The following is a 16,840-nucleotide window of genomic DNA, read 5'->3' on the forward strand; positions in this document are numbered from 1 at the left end:
TTATAGTTATTAGTCTATAATAAAAATATTATGTATTTTTATTTTAAGTTATTATAGTAAATTATACAGATTTTAAGAAGGTATTATATACATCTTCCAATAATACCTTCCCATGGTCTTAAACTAATATCAAGACTTTTACTATTATTATGTAAATCAAGAGAATAGTTTCCAAGTACCCATTCTACTGCCTTAATATCTCCAATTCCTGTCCATTGTAAATATTTGCCAGTGAAATTTGTAACTGTCACCCAGCACTCGTGTTCTGAGAAGCGTTTATAAGCTACCACATCCTTATGCTTCGGATCCAGAATCTCGAACCCGCCATAAATGAACACTTCTTTATGTTCCTTGCGTAATTGCAGGCAACGTTTCCAATAGGAGAATACGGAATGTGGGTTGTCCAATTGATCCAGAGCATTGATACGGGGGTAATCGTCATTAACTCGCATCCATGGCTTGACGCTTGCCTTGCAGAAACCAGCATTTGGAGAAGCGTCCCATTGCATTGGAGTTCGTGTATGGTCGCGGGCTTTAAGCTCTATCATCTTCTTTGCATACTCCAGCTTTCTGTGGTTATTGGCAAATTGCTTGCTCGCACTAATTGAGACGAATAAGCTCAGGTCAAGACATAGTTTTAACAAAGGTCAAACTCACAACTTCCAGTAGCTCTGAGACTCAATATCCTTGTATTCTGAGATTGGCCAGTCCGGAGGAATGTTTCGCATGCCTAGCTCCTGGCCTTGATAAATATACCCCGTTCCACCAAGCGTTGAGTGCTTAGTACAGAGCATCTTTGCCGCATACTCACGCCACTCGTCACTATCATCCGCAAATCGTGACAGTGATCTTGGAGAGTCATGATTCTCACAAAATACTGCGTTCCAACCGTCTCTGTCAATCATTAACCGCTGCGTTCGCATATGAATCCGCTTCATATCGGCAGCATCCCATTCTGAGTAAGACCACTTCGAACGGCCCGGTTCATTATCCAGATTCAACAGGTGAAATAGAAAGATCATGTTCAATGATCCTTGCAACCCGACGGTACGGATAATCTCGTCTTCATCGTTCACAAACGGCATCTCACCGACTGTGATAGTGTCATATTCATTCAGCACTTTCCTTATACCTTGCAAGTATTCGGTTAGGCGCGGTCCATTGGCATAAAACTTGTCGCCAGGCTGATAGTACTGGCCTGGAATCTTCTCTTCTGCATCTGGGAAGTGCTGAACTTTAGAGATGTGGTCTATGACGTCCAAGCGAAAGCCACAAACACCTCGATTCAACCAGAATCGAATGATATCGTGCACTGCATCTCGGACTTCTCTGTTCTCCCAATTGAGGTCGGGTTGTGCAGAGGAGAATACGGACAGGTAGTATTCTTTTGTGACTTCGTCCCATTCCCAAGCCGATTCGGCTGTGTCTAGGGTACGGCACCAGTTGTTTGGTGGAACAGGCTTGCCGTGCTTGTCAACTCTGCCTTTCTTCCAAATATACCAATCTCTTTTGGGATTTTCTAGGGAAGACCGCGACTCAAGGAACCAAGGATGCTATTTCATTATCAGACCCCTTAGCAACTTGCCATTTGCGTTTCGGACAATTACCTGATCAGAAGTGTGGTTTACCACAAGATCCATCATTAGCTTCATGTCGCGTTTACCAAGCTCGGCAATGAGGTCGTCAACATCCATCAACGTGCCGTACTTGGGCTCGATGTCCTTATAATCTGAAACATCGTACCCCATGTCTACCTGGGGGCTTTTGTATACTACTGGTGTGTTAGCAAGATCTTGCAGTGGCAGTCAAATAATTTACTTGGAGACAACCAGATCACATCAGCTAACCGACATATATTAGCAGATTGTATCATGCAATGACCGATTTACTTGCCTCCCAGCACTTTCAAATAGTCCAATTTCTCTATGATTCCACGGATATCACCAACGCCGTCATTATTCGTGTCCCGGAAAGAAGCTGGATATATCTGCAGCGTGTCAGGGCTTGAATGAAGTTTAATAGACAGGCTTCGGTTGGTAAGAATTACTTGATACACGATGCACTCCTTCCACCAAACACGCTCAGTCTTGACGAGATTAAGATCTGACATCTTATGAGATAGTGTTTTGCCACTGTTAAAGGACCTCTGATAACTTCCTTTCAAGCCCTTCAGTTGATGTAGAGGGAAAAGCAAAGGACCGAGCTTTTGGGGGGCAAAATGCCTGGAGAAGGATTTCATGAGATTTGCAGAAGGCAAGATGGATGTTTTCCTCGTCCAAGGATCAAGAAATGCTTGTTTAGAAACCCCTTTTTAAGTTTGTTTTTGGCTGCCTGATATTTCAGCAATAGGAAATTGACGTCAGCACCACGCAAAGCTCAGGTGAGGTGATTCAAAGACATGCTCAGATTATACGAACTATGATATCAAGCTGGCATCTCTCGGTGAAGGTAAAACACGCATTATGATATCAAGCTGACGTTTCTTTGTCAAGTAAAATGACGTCCGACGGATGGTGGTAGGTACACCCTGATTTGAGACTTTGCTCGGCATTGAAGTTTGATACTACGCGCACGTGGGATGTCCCACATGTTGTTGCCGGCTTCTACACTGTGGTATTGCTATACCTTAAATTGGCACATTTTTGGTAAGTTTGATGACAAAGAGTGAGTATCACTCCACACTTATATTTAGCGATCATAATTCAAGTTATCCAACTATTCCCGCGTTATTCGATTCGACCGATAGAGTCATTAACCACTTTTCAATAGCCGTCTCATCTAAATTCTTTAACCACTGTTCTGTCGTCATACGCACTTTGTTTGAAAGGTTTTCGTACTCGCATCTGTTATTCATGAGTTTGTTTACGGCTTTGACCCATGGTCCGATGTCTTGGTCAGGCACGATATATGATCCATCCTCATCGCGCTCCCCTTGGATGGGATTGACCGTTATAATGCAATCAAGTCCTAGCATGGACTCAGGTAGTGCGCCTGCGTTAGATGAGATAACTGGTATGCCGCGGAGGTGGGCCTCAATCAGCACTATCCCCCACGCCTCAAACCAGAGTGAAGGCATGAGCAGCACTTTGATATCGCGCCAGGCTTTTTCCATATCTGTACATGTTGAGCGAACACTGCGCGTGAGGGGCGAAGCTCATATTAGTTCATAATGCTCGACGCGCAGTAATTGTTAACTTGAACTCACGAGATATTTTGCAGCTCGCTTAGCTGCTTGCCAACCTTATCATCGAAGCCCCAACTCTTGTATACCAGAAAGTCGTACTGTGGACCTGACTTAGCAAGATTCACGAGGATGGGCAATCCTTTAACTGCGCACGGATTTATCATGCCGATAAATTTCTTGTCCCAGTTGTGTAGATGGCTGGGCAGTGTGTGATTTCTCTCCTCAAGGTAGGTCCACGGATGATGCACAAAAAAGTTGGTCTGCAGCTGTCCCTGCTTGAAAGCGTATTGTTTGATAGCTTGGGAGACGCTCCAGATGCCGTCGAGCATTTTCAGATGTTTCAGCTCACTCGTTGAGCTTGCTTGTCCAGGCACGCCACCCGCGAATGGACCGAAAGGAAGCTGCTCGGCAGTATGTATGACGTTTATACGGCACGCATTCATAGTGGGCATTTCCAGGGCAGAAGTGGCCTGCATAGACAAGCCATCATTGAAGATGATGTGTGTAGGTGAGAAACGCGTTATTTCCTGTTGCAGGAAGGAGACAAAGTCGTGCAGTCGTGCAGATAGAACTCCGGTCTAGTTGAGACACAAGTGTGAATTAGTTAATTTGAATAAAGTCGTACCTTGAGTGGGCAATTACCTCAATGTATTCAGCCGTCTCTCTAGCCATTACCTTGGATATGTTCTTCTTGCCACCGAATGCAGCGTCAAATGTCTCGCTGTCCAACGCAACAATCTGTACGTCATTCTCCATGACCAAATCAATCACCTCGACATCTGTCTTCGACACGCCGTTCTCAGCTCTTAGCTGTAGAACCTTTTTACTAAGGCCTATCTCACGACTACCGCTCTTATTCATGCTCTGGATATAGGTCTCTGTCTCACCTTGATGAGAGTAACAAAGTTGGATAACAGAATGACCACGTGAGGCAAGAAAACGCAACAGGCAGATGTTCGCTTTATAACCTCCTGAGGAAGAGAAAAGACCCCTTGCAGTCTGTACGAGAAAGACACGCATATGCGTAGTAGCTGAGCCAAGACTTGAGCCAAGACTTGAGCTGAGACTTGAGCTGAGACTTGAGCTATCAGAAGAGTCGCTGGAGTGGCAGCAAGAAGACGATTGAGAGTACGATAGGCGATCCATTGAGATGATCAAAACTGAGGCTTGTAGGACGCAAATGTCGTTAGAGGGACGATATAGCAAATAAGTATTTGATTGTTTACAATTTATAGCAAGAGCAGCAGCAGCTTCTGCGTGTTTTATAGAGCGCACGAAGATGATATAGATTTGGATTCGTGGAAAATCTACAGGTCATAAGATCGTCAAAATTCGTTAGTTTAATGCTAATGCTGTCATTGAAGTTAATGCTAATGCTGTCATTGAAGAATCACAGGAGTCTCCACAATAGCGTTAAGAAGAAAAAGAAAGTTGCGATATTATCGTCACAGAGTCATGATACATTTTTTTTAAACTATTAGTTCAATAAGCTAAAGTAAAGCAATTACTATTTGATTAATATTATTATTACCACTTGGCTAAGTATCTCGCGTTAACCTTGAGTAGACGCGTATGCGGTTTGTTATCTTATCCGCTGTAAATCTTGTGCGGATATTACTCCTTGATGATACCCTATACTGAGCTTTAAGCTGTTTGTATAAGTCTTCGGCCAATTTTGGAGAAACGTAGCCAACCGCGATTGTTCTGAGCTAATATCTTATACGCTTGTTTACATACCTGCATCCAAGATAACAGAATGCGGCTCCAAGTCTTTCTTTTGCTTACTTTGTAAGTGGAAGTAATAGACTACGTATTAATTGTTCAACACGAGCGATACTACCTGGCAAAGGTCGTCGAGTCACTTATGGAAAGGAGGCGTTGAACTATGTCTATAGCCTAGTAATGAATGCCTAAAGGAGAGAAAATTTACAGATTTAGAAAGTTTGAAAATAACGTGCTGCAGCACTTATGGAAGCTAGACACTTACATAAAACTACAACCTGTACAGATGTGACTGGAGTACTGCCGAGACTGGCACAGAGACTATCTTCTCTTCTCCTGGGCTGCGAGCTCGCATTGATTGATGCCATCGATATAACGGCTGCTGATCTAGTCTCACCTGACTCCGAAGCAGAGTATGAACTATGCTACTGTGACAAAGGACAGTAATAATGGCTATGCTTGCTTCACCTAAGGGCAAACCTTGTTTTTTATTGATTATATAACTCAAGCCCTGGGTTATATAGATTTGTTCCTGGCTTACTACTTAGCTAAATTAAGCACATTTGTTTATTCTATATCAGTTATTGAAGATTTACTTCATATTAGTTATTGAAGAAAAATCTTTCTCTGGATAAGACGGCTGAGCTTATTACTAATAATATCGCTCTAAGTGCTAGAAATTACTGGCTCCGGACTTGGGCTCCGGGCTTGGCCATACTGTTATTAAACTACTCTACAGTCTCCTTCGGCGGAAACTCTAGCCTCTCCGCCTATTCCGTGGCAATTCGTACTACAGCTTTTTAAAAAGTGGCGCCGCCCCCGGCCTATAGAGGGGAACGCCTCAAAAACCTAGGCGCCCCCTGTATAACTCGATGATGATGGTGGCTTAACCGTTATATGCTTGGGCTTCGGCCCGGCCCCACTAAACACACTGCAGTCCTTGTTTTCGCAGCGGAATAAGCGGATATGGCCTTGAAACTTGTAGAGACTTAACTAGTAGCTATATCTTTAAAGGCCTATATCTCTAGAGACTTAACCAGCAGCTACATCTCCAGAGACTCAATTAGTAGCTATATCTCTAAAGAATTAACCAGCAGCTATGTCTCTAGAGACTTAACTAGCAGCTATATCTCCAAAGACTTAGCTAATAGCTATATTTTTTTAAAATCTACTTAAAAGCCTTCTTAACCTAAACCTATAAAACAAGTTTTTAAAATGTAATTATAATGATAAAGTAAAATATAACTATATTACTTATTGAATCCCTCATATCTTTTTGCTAATATAAACTAGCTCTTAGTTTATAAATTAGGAACCTACAGTTGAAGTACACGTTTTTCACCAAGTAGCGTTGCTCGATTCCAGGGGTGTGAATTTGCCATAGTCTTTCTCGAACAACTTCGCCGTTAGATTTCTCGGAGAACAAGATTTCAGAACGCGAGGAACAATTCTCCACTGGTCAAATGCTCGACGATTCGCTTCTACAGCTGACATGCCACCAGCGCCTCCGTAGATGTAGCCGAAAGGTTTATGTCCCATTGCATTTCGTGCTTGCTCTTCCAGAAGGTTTGGATCCGTCGTGACGATTGGCAGCTTGTCATTGAAGATACCATCCTCGTACATCTTCGCTATGTGAGAACCGTATGGCTGTCAACGATCACCGTAGCCTCCATTCCTAGGGTTAATCATTTTGTTGCGTCCAACGATTGACGAAGAAGCCTGTCAACTTATTAAACAAAATTGGAAGTTAATTTGGGGAAGTAGATAGTAAAAAATACAGCGGGATGTAGAGGGTGTAATATATATCTCATTTCCTTCAACCCAAACCTATCAAGTCTCTTCGGCTGCTCTTTTATAATATTCTATCGGCATAAGCTGCACCTCTAACCGGCTGTAAAAAGTGTAATCTGCTCCCTTGTTAATTTAAGGCGCAAAGCCAAGGCTCTCACGACTTAGTACTACCTATTGACACTGTACACAGTCAGAGAACCTACTCACTGGGTCTCTACCTGATAGCCTTGTGCGGCTTCATCGGAATCAAGGATCATGATATGGTACAGTTTTGTTGTAAATTAAAGCCGAATGTTGCGTTTGGCGAGGAATTATGCTACCTATCTAAATTAGTTGTCAAATACGCCCACTTACGGGCTATATCCGATGTGCTGCTTCAGAGTGGAACGCTGCCTTGTCGCCCAAGGGCGCGCGCTCATGTCGTCCTCGGCAAATCTTCACTCCTAGCTTTGTTTCGGCAATTTTATCGCTACTCTACATGAAGAATAGTCGCTTTAGTGGATATGGTTTGTAACTGAGGCTGCAGAATGACCGAAAGAGTAGCTTAAATCGTATTAGACGCGACAAAGGGAGCAAAGGGAGCAAAGGGAGCATTGTGAATTGAATAGCTAGTAAACCAGATAAAACTTACAATGAGTAAGAAATAATTTGCGTCATGATACAATAATGCTCAGATTTAGCTAGGCTCTCTTGCGCAAGTATTACCCGCACCACCAGTGTATAAATTCCCTTGATAGGCCAGCTGTATTTTCTTAACAATCAATAACTCTTGCTTATATTGACTATACTAAGCGACATATTTATTAAGTGCCAGGAAAAGTCCACATGAGCATAAGCAATATGGAAACAGAAATATTTGCAGCAGCAGAGATCTGTCCAATTGACGTTTCTAAGCTGCAAGTTGTGAAAACAAGTGACCATGGGTTACTTATACCTCCTGAGAAATTGGTATTTGGGAGGAATTTCACAGGTTTGTATGTTTAGTTATGAAAAATTCGATTTGCTAACGGCATCCTTAGACCATATGCTGTCCGTCGAGTGGACAAAAGAAGATGGGTGGCATGCGCCACGTATACTTCCATACCAGAACTTGTCTCTTGATCCGGCGACATGCGTCTTTCATTATGCTTTCGAGTGCTTTGAGGGAATGAAAGCATATAAAGGTAGTGATGGCAAAATTAGACTATTCCGCCCTGATAAAAATATGGCCAGGTTTAATAAGTCCGCGAGTCGGATTGCTCTTCCCAATTTTCAACCGCCTGATCTTATCAACCTAATTGCAAAATTAGTTAAGATGGATGAGTGTTTTATTCCAGGAGAGAGAGGATACTCACTATACCTGCGGCCTACATTAATTGGCACGCAGACTACGCTTGGCATCAGTCCGCCTGAGTCAGCTATGCTCTTTGTCATTGCCTCTCCAGTTGGACCTTATTATCCCACTGGCTTCAAGGCTATTTCTTTGGAGGCTACAAACTATGCCGTAAGGGCGTGGCCTGGAGGTGTTGGAGATAAGAAACTGGGAGCTAATTACGCGCCTTGTGTCCTTCCCCAGAAAGAGGCTGCTAGCCGCGGGCATCAGCAAAACCTTTGGCTATTTGGCGAAGAAGAGTTTGTGACTGAAGTGGGCACAATGAACATGTTTGTAGCAATCCGGACAAAGGATGGACAGAAAGAACTCATTACTGCCCCTTTGGACGGCACTATTTTGGAGGGGATAACTCGTGACAGCATTTTAACTCTGGCTCGTGAAAGGCTAGCCCCGGAAGGGTGGGTGGTGTCTGAACGGAAGTACACTATGACGGAAATTGATCAAGCTGCACGAGAAGGAAGATTGATCGAAGCTTTTGGCGCGGGTACGGCTGCAATCGTTAGTCCTGTTCGGACTATATATTGGAGAGGAAAGGGGTTAAACTGCGGATTAGACCAAAATGAAGAAGCTGGAGAGATTACAGTGAAGATGAAAGAGTGGATGGAGGCAATTCAGTATGGGGATGAATCTCACGAATGGAGTTATATTATCGATTAGCAGTAGTGACGCTATTGGTCAAGTTATTGATACTCAATTCATAAATTATATCTTTATTCCCGACTAGATGTGTTTGTTTGTGACTAATTTACATGTGGTTATGCTTTACTAACCGGCCTTTTTCTCTGGGAGTGATTTTGGCATATCTCTCGCCCAGCTGCTTCGACGACTGGTTCATTGATACGTTCTATTGAACCATGACACGATATGGACCAATTTCTATAAATTTCGTTCTATTATCTACAACTGAATAATTCATTGGCCCCTGTGTAACGGGCTTCAAAGTATAGCAAAAGCATATATTTTATCTAGAAGGCATTTTTATTCCATGAGGAACTACTCATACTTCTTGTTCAAAAGGTCTTATGTCTGCTGAGCTATGAGGGAACAGTCTGTGCTTGAGTAAACAGTTTGTATATAGCCATCATGTCCTCTTCTCCCCAACCAGAATTACAAGCATCTCGATAGAGTGAGTGGCAGATTTCAATGAGAGGCGTTTGGACTTGTACCTTTTGCGCTGCTGATCGAATCAACTGGGTGCTATTATAACAATCCTTCATGGCTGCCTGTGGAGACCAGTCTTCCTTGAGAATTTTGGCAATCTTCACCCTCGAGTACGCAGAGGCTAGAGGACAGGCGTTAAGCACTTTGCCAAAAGATTCGAGGCTAAGACCTTGACTCCGAGCAAGATTCATGGATTCGGCGAGTCCGGCGGTTACCGAGACTAAGAACAGATTGACGGCATACTTGGCTTTCAAACCCGATCCGATTGGGCCACAATACACAGCGGCGCTGGTAATGGGTTCCACAATCGGCTTAATCAGGTCAGAAATGGCGGGATCTCCCGCAATCATGCCAACAAGTTGACCTTGCTCAGCGGGGATCTTGCTGCCGCTGACAGGCATCTCGATGAAGTTACCACCAGCGTCGTGGATTTGCTGAGATAGTTTGTGGCTGTAGTCAACAGATACAGAACTCGTGTTGATGACTATTTTACCGCGTATTGACTTCATAAAATCGTCGTCGCTATTGATTATTGATTGAATGGCAGAGCCATCAAAGAGCATTATAAAGATGATATCCGATTGCTTGGCCACGTGAGAGGGAGTCTTGCCAATGGCAGCTCCTGCATCTATCAGGGTATCGTATCTCGAGTCGCTTCGATTCCAAACAACCACGGAAAATTTGCGGCAAAGATTGATTGCCATGGGCGTACCCATCATACCCAGCCCCAAGAAACCGATTCTCATCTCGGCGAAGTCTTGGTTGTTGTATGTATGTATGTATGTATGTATGGTATGTACGTATCGGCTACGTTGGAGCTTGCTTGTAGAAGATGTGTTGGCTGTGTGGAAGCGCCGCTTGCAGCACTTGATAACCCCTGCTTCTGAAGCCTCTTTTATGGTTAAACAATGCCATATACTTCCAAACCTCTGTGTTCACTGAAGGGAGCGGCAAGGCGCAACTCATCAAGAAGCGGATAAAGCTACCGCTAATTAGTTCGGGCAGGCCCACATTAATCGTGTTGATTGCGCCTTTTGAGAGCTAACGAAGCTTAGTGGCCAAACGCACGTCACGTAATTCACAAAGCGGCACTCAACTTTAACAAACAGCTAAAGAACAAAATAAAATTTGGTAAATTTAGCAAGAGAAAGAAAAATTCATACGAGACCAAGAGCTACAGTAGTAAGCCAACATTAGTCTTGAAATCCTCTAGCCACTGTGGATTATCTGCTGGCGTCTGATTCCACGGATCGTCTCTTTCATAAGCACACTTGTTAGTGATCTCCGCAATTAGGTAAAAAAGAGAGGTGGAAAAATAATGCACGTACTCCTCGAACATGATCCATCTTGCTTGGTATTGTAGCTCCTCATCAGAGGGAATGTGTCTGTTCGGGTTATTTGGAGAGATGGCGCTCGCTACAAAACGAGATAACTCTCTAGTTAGACGTCTATAGCAGTTGCTATCGTCTTGAATGTAAGGAGTCAGTTTTCCTGATGCCAAATTGTGGCCCCGTATAGTCTCAATTGTGTGATCGTTTGCGAATTCAGTCGAGTAGGCGGCCTGAATCAGATTTCCCCCAAATGTATAGGCAGCATTGCCTTGTACTATCTTTGGTGGCCCTGAAACAATTCCTCCTCCTAGTTGAAGATGTGAGCGGCCATGAAATGGTATAAGCCATTGATTTGATGCAAATATCAGATTGTTCAAGAAGCGGACAAATAATGGTGAAGGGTTTGTGACTGATGCGTCTAATGAGGCAATAATTTTACTCGCCTCGGATTGAAGCTCTGAATACCCAATCATTAAGCCTGATGATATAGATAAGTCGACATATTTCCGAAGCTGTTCCTCTGCATTACAATTCTCAAAAATATTTCCTTTGCCATGTATCTTAAGCGGCGTGATTCGGGCTTTCAGAGAAGTCTTCATAGGACGAATTCGGGCCTGTTTCACTATGTCTTTTGAAGACATCAGTAGGTCTCTTAGCCAAGACGGCCCTGGCTCTTCAAATGCTTTTGAAAGCATCTCAGAGCCAAGTATGATGCAGCAAGCCTCATACTGAAGCTCTTCGTTAGTAGGTAAAGTCCCTGTCGCGTTTATGTTGTTTACCCAGTAACTCAATTCCAGTTTGATTAACTCGAATGCATTTATTGGAGACTCCACAGGACCTTGCTGAGTTGTGAAAGGCCATGGAGAGTTTCGTTCATAGTGTATCAAATCTATGGTCATTATCATATCAGTAACACGCTTGACAAATAAGATAAGGGGGAATATAGCGACAAAACCATACATGGAGGCATAGAATTCTCCACCATGTCAAGAACATGGTTATCGAAACCCCAATCCCCTTTCCAACTGGCCATTGTTTGTCCTTCTTTGAAGTGTTCTGCCAGATGGTCCGTTCGATCAACCCAGGAGGCCAGGGTTAGCTCACAGAAGCCACATCGCGACCGCAAAGTTGCGATTTCCTGTTTCCATAGCTCCATAGGCCAGCTCATGAATTTCGTATCATGTACTAGTTTTAGATGCTGCTGTAGATGGTCTTTTCGATAGAATGTCCGTTCACCTACATCACGGTGTTGACAAGCAGCATAGTTATGTTCCGATATATGATTCTGGCTAGGATCAATTTGTCCACAGTAAACACACTGTAACTTGCCACTATCGGGGTTCCGCTCAGTTGGTCCTTGGGGCGAACATTTCCATTGCTCCAAAGACAGATGCAAGGATTTTTCGTGTCGCTGCCAGTTATGCTTCGTTTTGAACGTTTCCGTACAGAAGGTGCATTGATATGGATGGCATATTGACTGTAGGGGATTATTAGGTCTGTTGAGCTCTAACCGATTCGTCCGAGATCGTCGTCGTCTGCGCCTGATCAACTTTCTTCCATGGTCGAGCAATCCGCCTGACCGATGAGAGCCAGCCGACCAGACAGAACAAAGAGAACTGTTGCTAGACATTGAAGTGATTGCGCTGCTTGAGTCATTTCCCCATGAGTTTACCAGAGATATATCTTCCACTGGCATACTAGGGTAGCCATCCGATACAGAGAGACCACAAACTGCTTTAGCGATTGCGGAGGCTGTGGCTGGTTCATATTCGGGTGGTGAATTTTGCCATCGTTGGAGCGGGTTCATCTCTTCAAAAGATATATTTTGTTCATGTGTTCTATTTTTTTGTAGAAAAGATGGTACTGGTGTCGGTGGTCGTCCAGGCTTGGTCTTTGTCCGCCTCCGGGCATTGCCGAACCAATTGACAATCTGGTGTCTGCTTAGGCCCGTCTGCTTCTGCATGAGCTCAATATCTCTGACGCCAGGATAGGGGTGATCAGCGTGGTCTGCCAACCAAGTCTTCAGAATCTTATTTAATCTTGAGGAAAAGCGTTTCCCGACTTTCGAAGGTGTTGGCTGATGACAGTCAAGAGTTAACTGGTTTGAACAGTCATTAATATTACCCGGCGCTTGGTCAGACTTCGTAGAGGGCACTCCAGTTTCCGTATGAGGGTATGTAGGAAGTTGGGATAGCCCGCCAATGGTCAGAGAATTGATTTGTTCAAGCCCATCCCAAATCGTAGCTACCCGACTCGAGAAGAACGGGTTATCGATGTCATTTGATGATGGTGCTAAAGCAGCGCTGTGCTGCTGCGACAATGGAGCGTGAGTCGCGGCCGCTGGAGGGAATGCATTATCCACGCCACGCACTGCGCGAGGCATTGAAGTCTCTGCAATTGGTAATGTGTTGATAGATTCCACATACGGGCTGGTGAGCAAGGAGTCGGTATCAAAAAGATTGGGCCAGTCGTCAAGAATGGCCCAAGCCTCTGGTTGTTCGGTAGGATCCATTGGCTGTCTATGCACTAGGAATAAGTAAAGCCAGCCGGCTGATTGTGTTTCTGGGTAATAGTAAGTTAAAACTGCGCTGTCTCAGATGTGGGATAAAATGCTGATAAAGTGGCGGGCGCGCAAACACACACGCACGCACATTCAAAGAGGGGCCTCAGGCATGAATATTATATCGCGTTTAGGAACAGCAAAAGAAAGCCCGAAGGCGCGCGGACAGTCTGAAGCCACAGAATTGAAAGCCAAACAGCATATGTAATCTCCACTTTGATTTTGTGGGACAGACTCCAGTCACCAGGACGGCAGATTCGATGCAAGCCAGTCAGCCTGAACTAGCATCGCGGGTGTAACTGTCCAGCGCCAGATCGCGGGCCTGGTACCTTATCATCTGCGCAGAACATTTCCATGCGCAGAACATTTCCAACTCGGAAGAAGAGCTTGTTTCTGTAGCCACATAAGTGGTGTACAAGAGCTTCTGGATAGTAGGTAAATTTAGTATGTAGTAATACTGTGACAGGTTATATACTAGACGCTCTGCTTAAAGATATATATGAACGAGTTTGGATATGTTACATTCCAGGAATAGCAGCACTTGTGCTTGAATTACCCTACGGGATTGTTAGCCGAAGTACGGACCCTATATTATACTAGCTTACTTACTTACTGTATTACTTTTCCATATTGTAAGTATAATGCATAACGCAATAGCGCAGCCTTAGAGCTAATATCTCAGGTGAGGCATATCCAGATTCTCTTTGTGTCTCACTTGAACTGCCACGTATCTCCGAACCTTTGTAAGCTAAAATGTCAAAAGCTATTGTACAGCCTATCTTGTCAAAGTTCCAAAGCCACCCTGTAACCTCCTTTGGAGAAAGGCTATTCATGATATTGCACTCGTCTGCTATATTGCCTGCCAAGCTTTGCCTTGGTATGATATAACTGGTATCTACAATTGAATCAATGTAGAGAATGTTTTAGACCCGGCCTAGACATTTGGCAGTCAAGAAGACATGGAGTTTCATATTCATCTGCACTGAAGCTACAGCGGTAGACATAGTCGCTGGCTTGCATATTTCGATGCTGGACATAATTTTCAAACGATCGATTCAAGTAACACATCTAGAAACAGAACCTGGGCTGATGGAGCTTCTGAGGCACCGACCTGTCTTGCCAGCCTGAAGTCACGGGATTGGCAGGTCCTCGTCTGCTGAAGAATAAAGCCTGACGCCAAATTTCCACACCTCATTCAATACAAGACACTTGGCGTTATCAACCTCTGTTTCCGATAATATCACAAAGTCCGCATCAGCACCAATGTCCAAGCTTCCTTTAACCCCTCGGAGTCCCAACATCGCGGCTGGAGTGGAAGTTACTGTTTTCAGTACTCGGGGAATATCGGATCCGGACCATTTCAGGACATTATTAACGCACTCCAATAAGGTGGTAGAGCTAGGGTACGTTTGCTTATCAGTCTAGCTACTAGAAACCATTCGAGCCCGACGTAGTCACATTCACTCTGTTGAAATCGCTACAAGACTCACCTGCCAGCAATTTTGTCCGAGTCGGCAAGAAGCAGTTTAGCACCGGATTTTGTAATATTGTATGTAGAGCCGCCGTTTGTCCAAGGGTATACCCCGTCAGGAAGTCCCAACAAGTGCATAGCATCGGTGACTAATATGCACTTATCTGGTTGTGAGATGATGGCAAGGTTGATTACCATTGGATGCAAGTGAATTCCGTCGGCAACGAGCCCGAAAAAGTGCTCATGCGGCAATGCGTTGTTGCCCAGTAGCCCAATGATGCCTGGATCTCTGTGATGTAGGGGTCTCATAGCGTTGAAAAGATGAGTAACCATAGAAGCCCCCTGATCCATAGCTTTGCGAGCCTCTTCATATGTTGCTTCCGAATGCCCAATAGAACATATGATCCGTCGTCTAGCTAGCTCAGGTATAAGGGACATCATGTCGCCCAGCTCTGGTGAGACAGTGATCATCTTAATTGGGAGGCATTCGGTGTTCGATTTGGCAATAAAGTGTTCTCTGCCATAGCATTCCTCAAGGTCAGCAAAGGAAAATGCTTCTGCCAACACGCCGATATCGTGTGCTCCATTTTTCGTAGGATTTAAGAAAGGGCCCTCGCAGTGCGCGCCAAGACTCTCAGCGCCAGCTTTTGCGATACGCAAGCCGGTTGGCTTATGGAATGGAAGGACCTTTGAACTATTATTATCGGTTGCTATATCTACCATAGCGTTGTAATAACCATACCTTTTGATACAACCAAGGCTGCTGACTAGTAATAGTAGGTAGGTAGGAGGTGACACCCGTGCTGATCAACTGTCGATTAAACTCTCGGAGTAGCTTACCATATGCGTTCATGTCATCCGGTATGGTTGAAAAATTGAATCCAAAAGCGCCGTTAACCTGACAATCAATCAGACCGGGTGAAATAATTTTTCCTCCTGCATCAATGATATCAGTATGAAGGCTTGATGAATGATAAAAAGCCTCTTGTCCATCAACGATCTTTCCTGCATTTGTGCAGATACAGAAGTCCTCATTCACAAGTTTGTCACCCTGTAAAATTCGGCAGTTTGTGAATTTAATCAGAACCATTTTGATATGATCCTTGGTGGCAGGATTGTGATGCAAAATCTAGAGGAATGCAAGAAGATTCTGAAAAATTGGAAACAAAGTCCAAGGGGTTTTGGGATAATATAAAATTGCTCTTCCATCCAAACATTCAGTTCTTTTCTTTGTATGGGGGATTGCGTCGTAACATAGATGTAGCCAATCAGACAACGCTCGCATTCTATCATTTAACAAGTTTCCAGTGGAATGATGTGACTAGCGGAGTATCAGCCTAGTTAGTTTTCCATGTTCTGCTACGTTACCACTGTTAAGATTGACCTGAACAGGCCATTTGTTCGTCTTAACATCTCCTATTAGTGGATCAATGGATACCTGGCACCTTCATCATAGGGCCTTGGCAGTCCTTGTCCTAATTCAAGACCTTTGTTTTGAGCTATTTTGTTCAAGTTCCACATTACAAGGTGTTGATGATAGGCTATCGTCGGTGACTGGATTAAGTATTTGGAATCTGGTTTGGTAGAACTGTGCATATCAATATTTGGCTGGATGAGGCATAGGCTCGAGAATAAGCAAAAACGTATTGACCAAATGTGCAAATCGCTACTATTAGTTACATGGTACCCATACATAGTCAAGAGTGGGAATGGATTCTTGAACTCAATGTCAGGTACTTGGGGCTTCAACATCCGTGGAGAGATTTGATATTGCGTTGAAGTTCGCTCGGGTTGTGACGGATGCGGAGGATGTCGAGCCTTTAGTGCGCATGGGTTTTCGTGCTTTGATTCCCTTCTTCAAGCTAGCCTTGCTGGACAACCGCAAGTAGCACTGATTAGCCGCAGTGTTTACGTTACACATTGCCCCCTCTTGGCATCATAGGGCAGCTATTTTTGCCCCTGTTATGGGGTTAAAGTTTGTCTTAAGATCCTAAATATCTTACACTGGTATAGACAGTTTCGTCCTTCTCTTCTATGGTGAGTTCATTAAAACTTTGACGCTGATTGATACAAGTATTTGAAGCTTCATTATTGAACTTTTCTGCCCTAAAGCTCGGGTGTGTGGATGGTGTCTAGTCGTCCCCGGGCCTATTCCAGAATACAAGTAAGCAAGTGGGCACGGGGTTGGCATCAGCCGTTCCCACTCCTTGCTGGGGCTCTGCAAGCTAGTTTACCGCTGACCAATTTT

General features: G+C 44.1%; 5 protein-coding genes across 5 annotated transcripts; 1 reads left to right on the plus strand and 4 right to left on the minus strand.

The window, feature by feature from the left end:
* Positions 1-83: 83 nt before the first annotated feature.
* On the minus strand, positions 84-4,330 carry TGAM01_v206003 (hypothetical protein; the record flags this gene model as incomplete). Its single annotated transcript, XM_018802741.2, has 6 exons — positions 84-600; positions 658-1,553; positions 1,608-1,771; positions 2,812-3,134; positions 3,206-3,762; positions 3,827-4,330. 6 exons carry the CDS (start codon positions 4,328-4,330, stop codon positions 84-86), a joined length of 2,961 nt encoding a protein of 986 aa, XP_018664249.2.
* Positions 4,331-7,537: 3,207 nt separating this feature from the next.
* TGAM01_v206004 (branched-chain amino acid aminotransferase) lies at positions 7,538-8,726 on the plus strand (the record flags this gene model as incomplete). The annotated part of the gene is made up of 3 exons (XM_024549770.1): positions 7,538-7,667; positions 7,717-7,860; positions 7,987-8,726. The coding sequence occupies 3 exons, from the start codon at positions 7,538-7,540 to the stop codon at positions 8,724-8,726; spliced, it is 1,014 nt and encodes a 337-aa protein (XP_024405432.1).
* Positions 8,727-9,103: 377 nt separating this feature from the next.
* TGAM01_v206005 (hypothetical protein) lies at positions 9,104-9,976 on the minus strand (the record flags this gene model as incomplete). The annotated part of the gene is made up of 1 exon (XM_018802739.2): positions 9,104-9,976. The coding sequence occupies one exon, from the start codon at positions 9,974-9,976 to the stop codon at positions 9,104-9,106; it is 873 nt and encodes a 290-aa protein (XP_018664247.2).
* A 428-nt stretch (positions 9,977-10,404) lies between these two features.
* Positions 10,405-13,073, minus strand: TGAM01_v206006 (homeobox and C2H2 transcription factor; the record flags this gene model as incomplete). Its single annotated transcript, XM_024549771.1, has 3 exons — positions 10,405-10,486; positions 10,559-11,450; positions 11,522-13,073. 3 exons carry the CDS (start codon positions 13,071-13,073, stop codon positions 10,405-10,407), a joined length of 2,526 nt encoding a protein of 841 aa, XP_024405433.1.
* A 1,534-nt stretch (positions 13,074-14,607) lies between these two features.
* Positions 14,608-15,682, minus strand: TGAM01_v206007 (N-acetylglucosamine-6-phosphate deacetylase; the record flags this gene model as incomplete). The annotated part of the gene is made up of 3 exons (XM_018802737.1): positions 14,608-15,286; positions 15,335-15,359; positions 15,433-15,682. 3 exons carry the CDS (start codon positions 15,680-15,682, stop codon positions 14,608-14,610), a joined length of 954 nt encoding a protein of 317 aa, XP_018664245.1.
* Positions 15,683-16,840: the final 1,158 nt, after the last annotated feature.

This window comes from Trichoderma gamsii (assembly GCF_001481775.2).
Source record: "Trichoderma gamsii strain T6085 chromosome Unknown Scaffold_20.2, whole genome shotgun sequence".
In the NCBI taxonomy this organism is placed as follows: domain Eukaryota; kingdom Fungi; phylum Ascomycota; class Sordariomycetes; order Hypocreales; family Hypocreaceae; genus Trichoderma; species Trichoderma gamsii.